The sequence below is a fragment of the Lipophrys pholis genome (assembly GCF_963383615.2).
Source record: "Lipophrys pholis genome assembly, contig: SCAFFOLD_34, whole genome shotgun sequence".
Classification (NCBI taxonomy): domain Eukaryota; kingdom Metazoa; phylum Chordata; class Actinopteri; order Blenniiformes; family Blenniidae; genus Lipophrys; species Lipophrys pholis.
Genome location: NW_028292022.1, coordinates 226,596 through 237,500, shown reverse-complemented (window position 1 = coordinate 237,500; position 10,905 = coordinate 226,596). Strand labels below are relative to the sequence as shown.

At 49.2% G+C, this 10,905-nt stretch overlaps 1 protein-coding gene across 1 annotated transcript in view; it reads left to right on the top strand.

The window, feature by feature from the left end:
- Positions 1–10,645, top strand: part of mllt3 (MLLT3 super elongation complex subunit) — a 61,387-nt gene extending 50,742 nt beyond the window's left edge. The window contains exons 9-14 of the mRNA XM_080493987.1: positions 1,001–1,054; positions 3,122–3,260; positions 4,322–4,418; positions 4,496–4,555; positions 5,064–5,135; positions 10,276–10,645. Of these exons, the coding sequence (XP_080350113.1) occupies positions 1,001–1,054; positions 3,122–3,260; positions 4,322–4,418; positions 4,496–4,555; positions 5,064–5,135; positions 10,276–10,407 (554 nt within the window). The 3' untranslated portion in view covers positions 10,408–10,645. The remainder of the gene's footprint in view (positions 1–1,000; positions 1,055–3,121; positions 3,261–4,321; positions 4,419–4,495; positions 4,556–5,063; positions 5,136–10,275) is intronic.
- Positions 10,646–10,905: the final 260 nt, after the last annotated feature.

Here is a 10,905-nt window from a genome sequence, read left to right as displayed (position 1 = left end):
TCAGCCTCACCAGAAGGTAGAATCAGGTAGAATCAGGCCCACCAGAAGGTGGAATCAGGTGGAATCAGCCTCACCAGAAGGTAGAATCAGGTGGAATCAGGCTCACCAGAAGGTAGAATCAGGTGGAATCAGGCTCACCAGAAGGTAGAATCAGGTGGAATCAGGCCCACCAGAAGGTAGAATCAGGCCCACCAGAAGGTGGAATCAGGTGGAATCAGGCTCACCAGAAGGTAGAATCAGGTGGAATCAGGCTCACCAGAAGGTAGAATCAGGTGGAATCAGCCTCACCAGAAGGTAGAATCAGGTAGAATCAGGCCCACCAGAAGGTGGAATCAGGTGGAATCAGCCTCACCAGAAGGTAGAATCAGGTGGACTCAGGCCCACCAGAAGGTAGAATCAGGTGGAATCAGGCCCACCAGAAGGTGGAATCAGGCTCACCAGAAGGTAGAATCAGGCCCACCAGAAGGTGGAATCAGGTGGAATCAGGCTCACCAGAAGGTAGAATCAGGTGGAATCAGGCCCACCAGAAGGTAGAATCAGGTGGACTCAGGCCCACCAGAAGGTAGAATCAGGTGGAATCAGGCCCACCAGAAGGTGGAATCAGGCTCACCAGAAGGTAGAATCAGGCCCACCAGAAGGTGGAATCAGGTGGAATCAGGCTCACCAGAAGGTAGAATCAGGTGGAATCAGGCCCACCAGAAGGTGGAATCAGGCTCACCAGAAGGTAGAATCAGGTGGAATCAGGCTCACCAGAAGGTAGAATCAGGTGGAATCAGGCCCACCAGAAGGTGGAATCAGGCTCACCAGAAGGTAGAATCAGGTGGAATCAGGCTCACCAGAAGGTAGAATCAGGTAGAATCAGGCCCACCAGAAGGTGGAATCAGGTGGAATCAGGCCCACCAGAAGGACCCCCCAGGTTGAACTGAGAGTAGGCTCCTCCCCCCGAGCTGAGTGCTACCTGTTGACCTCTGCTTGTACCTGTGGTCTTCTCTGAATGCAGTGGTGGACTTCATCATCAGGAAAAGGGTGACTGTCCCAGGGACCCCCCATACAGGTAACAGTCCCACTGTGACCTGTGAGCCCCCCCCCCCCCCCCAATTCCTGTACGTCTGCATGTATGAACATCCATCACTCACTGCCATGTCAGCTGGGTTTGAGTGACGTTAGACTGACACAATATTTCTGGAATTTGTTGCATGTGTGACTGAGAGGTTTATCTAATGTAATCTAATGTAATCTCATGTAATCTAATCTATATTCAGAAAGCCCGTCCTCATATTCAGGTTTTTTTTAAAGGATACACATCAATAGGTTCCACTGCTCCACTGACCGACATGTTCCTTCATCACCATGAACACACTCATCATCACAGATCATCACAGCTAAATATTGATTTGAATGTTTTAGAAGTGAAATAAGTAGATCATCTTCTCTCTGATGTGTTTTCCTGTGTCTGGTTTGTCTTGTTGTGTCTGATGTGTTTTGTTGTGTCTGATGTGTTTTGTTGTGTCTGATGTGTTTTCCTGTGTCTGATGTGTTTTGTTGTGTCTGATGTGTTTTGTTGTGTCTGATGTGTTTTCCTGTGTCTGATGTGTTTTGTTGTGTCTGATGTGTTTTCCTGTGTCTGATGTGTTTTCCTGTGTCTGATGTGTCTTGTTGTGTCTGATGTGTTTTGTTGTGTCTGATGTGTTTTGTTGTGTCTGATGTGTTTTCCTGTGTCTGATGTGTTTTCCTGTGTCTGATGTGTTTTGTTGTGTCTTATGTGTCTTGTTGTGTCTGATGTGTCTGATGTGTTTTCCTGTGTCTGATGTGTTTTGTTGTGTCTTATGTGTCTTGTTGTGTCTGATGTGTCTGATGTGTTTTCCTGTGTCTGATGTGTTTTCCTGTGTCTGATGTGTCTGATGTGTTTTCCTGTGTCTGATGTGTCTTGTTGTGCCTGATGTGTTTTCTTGTGTCTGATGTGTTTTCCTGTGTCTGATGTGTTTTCCTGTGTCTGATGTGTTTTGTTGTGTCTGATGTGTTTTGTTGTGTCTTATGTGTTTTGTTGTGTCTGATGTGTTTTCCTGTGTCTGATGTGTTTTCCTGTGTCTGATGTGTTTTCCTGTGTCTGATGTGTTTTGTTGTCTGATGTGTTTTGTTGTGTCTTATGTGTTTTGTTGTGTCTGATGTGTTTTCCTGTGTCTGATGTGTCTTGTTGTGTCTGATGTGTTTTGTTGTGTCTGATGTGTTTTGTTGTGTCTGATGTGTTTTCCTGTGTCTGATGTGTTTTCCTGTGTCTGATGTGTTTTCCTGTGTCTGATGTGTTTTGTTGTGTCTGATGTGTTTTGTTGTGTCTTATGTGTTTTGTTGTGTCTGATGTGTTTTCCTGTGTCTGATGTGTCTTGTTGTGTCTGATGTGTTTTGTTGTGTCTGATGTGTTTTGTTGTGTCTGATGTGTTTTCCTGTGTCTGATGTGTCTTGTTGTGTCTGATGTGTTTTGTTGTGTCTGATGTGTCTTGTTGTGTCTGATGTGTTTTCCTGTGTCTGATGTGTCTTGTTGTGTCTGATGTGTTTTGTTGTGTCTTATGTGTCTTGTTGTGTCTGATGTGTTTTGTTGTGTCTGATGTGTTTTGTTGTGTCTGATGTGTTTTGTTGTGTCTTATGTGTCTTGATGTGTCTGATGTGTTTTGTTGTGTCTGATGTGTTTTGTTGTGTCTTATGTGTTTTCCTGTGTCTGATGTGTTTTGTTGTGTCTTATGTGTCTTGTTGTGTCTGATGTGTCTTGTTGTGTCTGATGTGTCTTGTTGTGTCTGATGTGTTTTGTTGTGTCTGATGTGTTTTGTTGTGTCTGATGTGTTTTGTTGTGTCTGATGTGTTTTCCTGTGTCTGATGTGTTTTCTTGTGTCTGATGTGTTTTGTTGTGTCTTATGTGTCTTGTTGTGTCTGATGTGTCTGATGTGTTTTCCTGTGTCTGATGTGTTTTCCTGTGTCTGATGTGTTTTCTTGTGTCTGATGTGTTTTCTTGTGTCTGATGTGTTTTCCTGTGTCTGATGTGTTTTCCTGTGTCTGATTTGTTTTCCTGTGTCTGATGTGTTTTCCTGTGTCTGATGTGCTCTGAACCGTTGGACCGTGTCGTCCTCAGTCCTGGGCCCGCTGCAGTCGGTGATGCAGGATCTCCATTCAGACGATCACGATGATGACTTGGAGGACGACGATGACAATGATGTGGATTCTGAGGCTGACCGACCTGCACACACACACCTCACTCACCACCAGCGCAGGTCAGTGGAGACATAACACACACACTCCTCACTCACCACCAGCGCAGGTCAGTGGAGACATAACACACACACTCCTCACTCACCACCAGCGCAGGTCAGTGGAGACATAAAACACACACTCCTCACTCACCACCAGCGCAGGTCAGTGGAGACATAAAACACACACTCCTCACTCACCACCAGCGCAGGTCAGTGGAGACATAAAACACACACTCCTCACTCACCACCAGCGCAGGTCAGTGGAGACATAAAACACACACTCCTCACTCAATACCAGCGCAGGTCAGTGGAGACATAAAACACACACTCCTCACTCAATACCAGCGCAGGTCAGTGGAGACATAACACACACACTCCTCACTCAATACCAGCGCAGGTCAGTGGAGACATAACACACACACTCCTCACTCAATACCAGCGCAGGTCAGTGGAGACATAACACACACACTCCTCACTCAATACCAGCGCAGGTCAGTGGAGACATAACACACACACTCCTCACTCAATACCAGCGCAGGTCAGTGGAGACATAAAACACACACTCCTCACTCAATACCAGCGCAGGTCAGTGGAGACATAAAACACACACACACTCCTCACTCACCACCAGCGCAGGTCAGTGGAGACATAAAACACACACACACTCCTCACTCACCACCAGCGCAGGTCAGTGGAGACATAAAACACACACACACTCCTCACTCACCACCAGCGCAGGTCAGTGGAGACATAAAACACACACACCTCACTCAATACCAGCGCAGGTCAGTGGAGACATAAAACACACACTCCTCACTCACCACCAGCGCAGGTCAGTGGAGACATAACACACACACACTCCTCACTCACCACCAGCGCAGGTCAGTGGAGACATAAAACACACACTCCTCACTCACCACCAGCGCAGGTCAGTGGAGACATAAAACACACACTCCTCACTCACCACCAGCGCAGGTCAGTGGAGACATAAAACACACACAAGTTGCGTCATCACTTGCTGTAAGAACCAATAACTAGTATAACTCTATAACTATAATGTCTCTGTCCTCTGAATGGTGAAGGGTCAGTCTGAGTGACGGCAGTGAGAGTGACAGCTCCGCCCACTCCCCGCCCCCCCGCTCTGAAGCCCCGCCCCTGACCAAGACCACGACCAATCAGGTGGGCCGCTGCGGTCCGGAGTCAGGTGAGACGTGTGAGAGGAGCAGAAGTCTGAGTCCTTCTCTCGGTTCCCTCAGATCCTGGAGGTGAGGAGTCCCAGCAAGCAAGACAAGAGCAAGACCCTGGACTGTGACAAGGTGACGACTCGGGAACCCGCTCTGCTTTTTAATCCAACCTCATTCAGCCTGTCAACCAACAAGGTTCTCCACCCTGCTCCAGTAGACCCTCGAGACCAGGGGCGGCCAACCAGAGACCAAGAGACACTTTGTCCACATGTGGACAGACAAACCAACTCCTTTCTCTCAAAATCCAGATATTGTCTTAGACGGAGTTATTTAGTGCACAAATGAATACCCATGAATAGAGAGACACACACACACACACACACACACACACACACACACACACACACACACACACACACACACACACACACACACACACACACACACACACACACACACACACACACACACACACACACACACCTAACCCTAACCCTGGACTACGCCCTCCAGACCTTGTCCACCTTCTCTCAGTAGGAGGATGAACCGTTGTGGGGTCTCTCCAGGATGAAGGGACAGGGACAGGGACAGGGACAGGGACCATGTCGGGGTGACGCTGCTGTGTTTGTGCTGTTTCCAGGCGTACCTGGACGAGCTGGTGGAGCTCCACAAGAGACTGATGACACTCAGAGAAGGTCACATCCTGCAACAGGTCAGCTCTTCTTCTCTGGACTAATTCCTGTAGGTGTGTTTCAGTGACTCGGGTCTTTTCAGAGTTCCTGTGAGGAACATGGGTTCTCCAGCCTCATGAACAGAACATTTACTAACGTTCAGTGAAGCTGAGGAGCAGAAACAGGCTGAATGAAGCAGTCTGATTGTTACAGAGAAACTTTAAAGTTTCACCAGATCATTTGTGACTTAATGTTCTTCATCTCCTCACCTGGACAGGTGAGTGGGATTGGCCTAGACAATGTCTTCCTCTCTAACGTGTGTGTTCATGCTTCATTCTGTATACACCTGTACACACCTGTACACACCTGTACACACCTGTATACACCTGTATACACACCTGTATACACACCTGTACACACCTGTATACACACCTGTATACACACCTGTACACACCTGTATACACACCTGTACACACCTGTACACACCTGTACTCACCTGTATACACCTGTACTCACCTGTATACACCTGTATATACCTGTACACATCTAAACACACCTGTACACACCTGTACACACCTGTATACACACCTGTATACACCTGTACACACCTGTACACACCTGTACACACCTGTACACACCTGTACACACCTGTATACACCTGTATACACACCTGTATACACCTGTACACACTGCTGAACTTTGAATGTTTGTACTTCACTGTATAACAACAGGTGAACAGTGGAGCATGTTGATTTAGACCACGTTGATTTAGACCACGTTGATTTAGACCACGTTGATTTAGACCACGTTGATTTAGACCATGTTGATTTAGACCACGTTGATTTAGACCACGTTGATTTAGACCATGTTGATTTAGACCACGTTGATTTAGACCACGTTGATTTAGACCACATTGATTTAGACCACCTTGATTTAGACCACGTTGATTTAGACCACGTTGATTTAGACCACGTTGATTTAGAACACGTTGATTTAGACCATGTTGATTTAGACCATGTTGATTTAGACCACGCTGATTTAGACCATGTTGATTTAGACCATGTTGATTTAGAACACGTTGATTTAGACCATGTTGATTTAGACCATGTTGATTTAGACCATGCTGATTTAGACCACGCTGATTTAGACCATGTTGATTTAGACCACGTTGATTTAGACCATGTTGATTTAGACCACGTTGATTTAGACCATGTTGATTTAGACCAGGTTCATTTGCTCCTCCAAATAGCAGTGCTCTTTGACAGTCACTCTGTTTTTTGTTTATTTGATAAAGATGCAACTTTTTGTGAATTAATCGCACGCAGGAGGGATGGAGGACTGATGGAGGAGGCATGGAGGACTGAGGGAGGAGGGATGGAGGACTGATGGAGGAGGCATGGAGGACTGAGGGAGGAGGCATGGAGGACTGAGGGAGGAGGGATGGAGGAGTTATGGAGGAGGGATGGAGGAGTTATGGAGGACTGAGGGAGGAGGGATGGAGGAGTTATGGAGGACTGAGGGAGGAGGGATGGAGGATGGATGGAGGACTGATGGAGGAGGGATGGAGGACTGATGGAGGAGGGATGGTGGACTGATGGAGGATGGATGGTGGAGGATGGAGGACTGATGGAGGGAGGATGGAGGAGGGATGGAGGAGTTATGGAGGACTGATGGAGGAGGGATGGGGGAGGGATGGAGGAGTTATGGAGGAGGGATGGAGGAGGGATGGAGGGAGGATGGAGGAGGATGGTGAGCTGGTCCCCTGGTTCTGGCTGCAGTAATCCAGTCACTGAACCGTTGTGGTGAGGAGGAGCTGAGCTATAAAGCAGAGCTCTGTCCACCTGTCCTCTGCATGTCCTGTCCCACTGTGGTCAGGACGTTTGGGTCTGGACTAAAGGAATTAGATGGAGGACAGGAGCTGCTGAAAGGAGTTTTCTCTGCAGGGTGGAGGCGTCACTCTTGGTGATGGAGGGATGGACTTCATCCATCTGGAGAGACTGAAATTGGGGCTGCTGCTCCCCCACATTGACCTCAGCCAGTTGAGGAGGATCATCTGATCAGGACGCCCCCTGGTGGCCTCCCTTGAGGGTTCCACCAGGCAGGTGCGACAGGGAGGAGTCCCAGAGCAGTCCAGGACTCTGGTTTGGTCTGGGAGGAGACCCAGAGCAGTCCAGGACTCTGGTTTGGTCTGGGAGGAGACCCAGGGTCGTCCAGGACTCTGGTGTGGTCTGGGAGGAGACCCAGGGCGGTCCAGGACTCTGGTTTGGTCTGGGAGGAGACTCAGGGCGGTCCAGGACTCTGGTTTGGTCTGAGAGGAGACCCAGGGCGGTCCAGGACTCTGGTTTGGTCTGGGAGGAGACTCAGGGCGGTCCAGGACTCTGGTTTGGTCTGGGAGGAGACCCAGGGCGGTCCAGGACTCTGGTTTGGTCTGGGAGGAGACTCAGGGCGGTCCAGGACTCTGGTTTGGGCTGGGAGGAGACCCAGGGCAGTCCAGGACTCTGGTTTGGTCTGAGAGGAGACCCAGGGCGGTCCAGGACTCTGGTTTGGTCTGGGAGGAGACCCAGGGCGGTCCAGGACTCTGGTTTGGTCTGGGAGGAGACTCAGGGCGGTCCGGGACTTTGGTTTGGGCTGGGAGGAGACCCAGGGTGGTCCAGGACTCTGGTTTGGTCTGGGAGGAGACCCAGGGCGGTCCAGGACTCTGGTTTGGTCTGGGAGAGACTTGAAGTCTAACCAAAAGATCTGGAGGAAGATGGAGGAGACAGAGATGGATGGACTTCTTTACTCTCTGTAATTTACGGATGGATGATTGATGGATGATGGATGATGGATGGATGATGGATGGATGATGGATGATTGATGGATGATGGATGGATGATGGATGGATGGATGGATGATGGATGGATGATGGATGGATGGATGGATGATGGATGGATGATGGATGATGGATGGATGATGGATGGATGATGGATGGATGATGGATGGATGATTGATGGATGATGGATGGATGGATGATGGATGATGGATGATGGATGATGGATGATGGATGATGGATGGATGATGGATGGATGATGGATGATTGATGGATGATGGATGGATGATGGATGGATGGATGATGGATGGATGGATGGATGGATGATGGATGGATGATGGATGGATGATGGATGGATGATTGATGGATGATTGATGGATGATGGATGGATGGATGATGGATGATGGATGATGGATGATGGATGATGGATGATGGATGGATGATGGATGATGGATGGATGATGGATGATTGATGGATGATGGATGGATGATGGATGGATGGATGATGGATGGATGGATGATGGATGGATGGATGGATGGATGATGGATGGATGGATGGATGATGGATGGATGGATGATGGATGGATGATGGATGGATGATTGATGGATGATTGATGGATGATGGATGGATGGATGATGGATGGATGATGGATGGATGATTGATGGATGATGGATGGATGGATGATGGATGGATGGATGATGGATGGATGATGGATGGATGATTGATGGATGATGGTTGGATGATGGTCGGATGATGGATGATGGTTGGATGATGGATGATGGATGGATGATGGTTGGATGATGGTTGGATGATGGATGGACGATTGATGGATGATGGTTGGATGATGGATGATGGATGGATGATGGTTGGATGATGGTTGGATGATGGATGGATGATGGATGATGGTTGGATGATGGATGGATGATTGATGGATGATGGTTGGATGAACTGTCTTCTCTCTGTAAGGCTGTTTTACAGTTTATAATACAGTACTACGTAGAACAATCATTGGGGCGTTTTCAGTGTGATTTTCTAAAGCAGGAGTACTTCAGAACATGTGAATGTGTTTCAGTTACATTGTGTAATAGTACTTTCTATACGTACAGCAGTAACTTTCTTTAGGTATATTAGAATAATGTCTGAATAAACCTTCAATGTCGTCTGAGTTACAGGGGGCCGAGCTCAGCGTAGAGGTTGGGGGTTAGAGTAGAGGTTGGAGTAGAGGTTGGAGTAGAGGTTAGAGTAGAGGTTGGAGTAGAGGTTGGAGTAGAGGTTGGGGTTAGAGGTTGGAGTAGAGGTTGGAGTAGAGGTTGGAGTAGAGGTTGGGGTTAGAGGTTGGAGTAGAGGTTGGGGTTAGAGGTTGGAGTAGAGGTTGGAGTAGAGGTTGGAGTAGAGGTTGGGGTTAGAGGTTGGGGTTAGAGGTTGGAGTAGAGGTTGGAGTAGAGGTTGGGGGTAGGGGGTTGGAGGTTAGAGTAGAGGTTGGGGGTAGGGGGTTGGAGGTTAGAGTAGAGGTTGGGGGTAGGGGGTTGGAGGTTAGAGTAGAGGCTGGGGGTTGGAGGTTAGAGTAGAGGCTGGGGGTTGGAGGTTAGAGTAGAGGCTGGGGGTTGGAGGTTAGAGTAGAGGTTGGGGGTAGGGGGTTGGAGGTTAGAGTAGAGGTTGGGGGTAGGGGTTGGAGGTTAGAGTAGAGGTTGGGGGTAGGGGGTTGGAGGTTAGAGTAGAGGTTGGGGGTAGGGGGTTGGAGGTTAGAGTAGAGGCTGGGGGTTGGAGGTTAGAGTAGAGGCTGGGGGTTGGAGGTTAGAGTAGAGGTTGGGGGTTGGAGGTTGGAGGTTAGAGGTTAGAGTAGAGGCTGGGGGTAGGAGGTTGGAGGTTAGAGTAGAGGCTGGGGGTTGGAGGTTGGAGGTTAGAGGTTAGAGTAGAGGTTGGGGGTAGGGGGTTGGGGGTAGGGGGTTGGAGCAGAGGTTAGAGTAGAGGTTGGGGGTAGGGGGTTGGAGGTTAGAGTAGAGGTTGGGGGTTGGAGGTTGGAGGTTAGAGGTTAGAGTAGAGGTTGGGGGTTGGAGGTTAGAGTAGAGGTTGGGGGTAGGGGGTTGGAGGTTAGAGTAGAGGCTGGGGGTTGGAGGTTAGAGTAGAGGTTGGGGGTTGGAGGTTAGAGGTTAGAGTAGAGGCTGGGGGTAGGGGGTTGGAGGTTGGAGGTTAGAGTAGAGGCTGGGGGTAGGGGGTTGGAGGTTGGAGGTTAGAGTAGAGGCTGGGGGTAGGGGGTTGGAGGTTGGAGGTTAGAGTAGAGGCTGGGGGTAGGGGGTTGGGGGTAGGGGGTTGGAGCAGCAGGTAGAAGTTGTCCTTCAGTTGACCTGACCCTCTGGACTTCTGTCCTCCAGATCGTGAACCTGATCGAGGAGACGGGACACTTCCACATCACCAACACCACCTTTGACTTTGACCTGTGCTCGCTGGACAGAAGCACAGTGAGGAAGCTGCAGAGCTACCTGGACACGTCGGGCCTGTCCTGAACTCGCACCAGCACACTTTCCTCTGGATGCAACTTGAACGCCTGACGGAGGCTGGCCGCCGCCGCTCCGTCAGGACATTACCCAGAAAGCCTTGAGAAGTTCACTTTGTTAAAACGAGGGTGAGCAGCGGCGGCGGAGTCGCTGCGAGTCGTCGCCACAAGTTTCTGTTCAGCGTGACGCCGCCCACAGCGATGCCTTAGCACGAGTCGTCTTATTTATTAAAGTCACTACAGGTGTCTGTCTGTCTCTGTCTCTGTCTCTGTCTCTGTCTCTGTCTCTGTCTCTCTCTCTCTCTGTCTCTGTCTGTCTGTCTCTCTGTCTGTCTGTCTGTCTGTCTGTCTGTCTGTCTCTGTCTCTGTCTGTCTCTGTCTGTCTGTCTGTCTGTCTGTCTCTGTCTGTCTGTCTGTCTCTCTGTCTCTGTCTGTCTGTCTGTCTGTCTGTCTGTCTGTCTGTCTGTCTCTGTCTGTCTGTCTGTCTGTCTGTCTCTCTGTCTCTGTC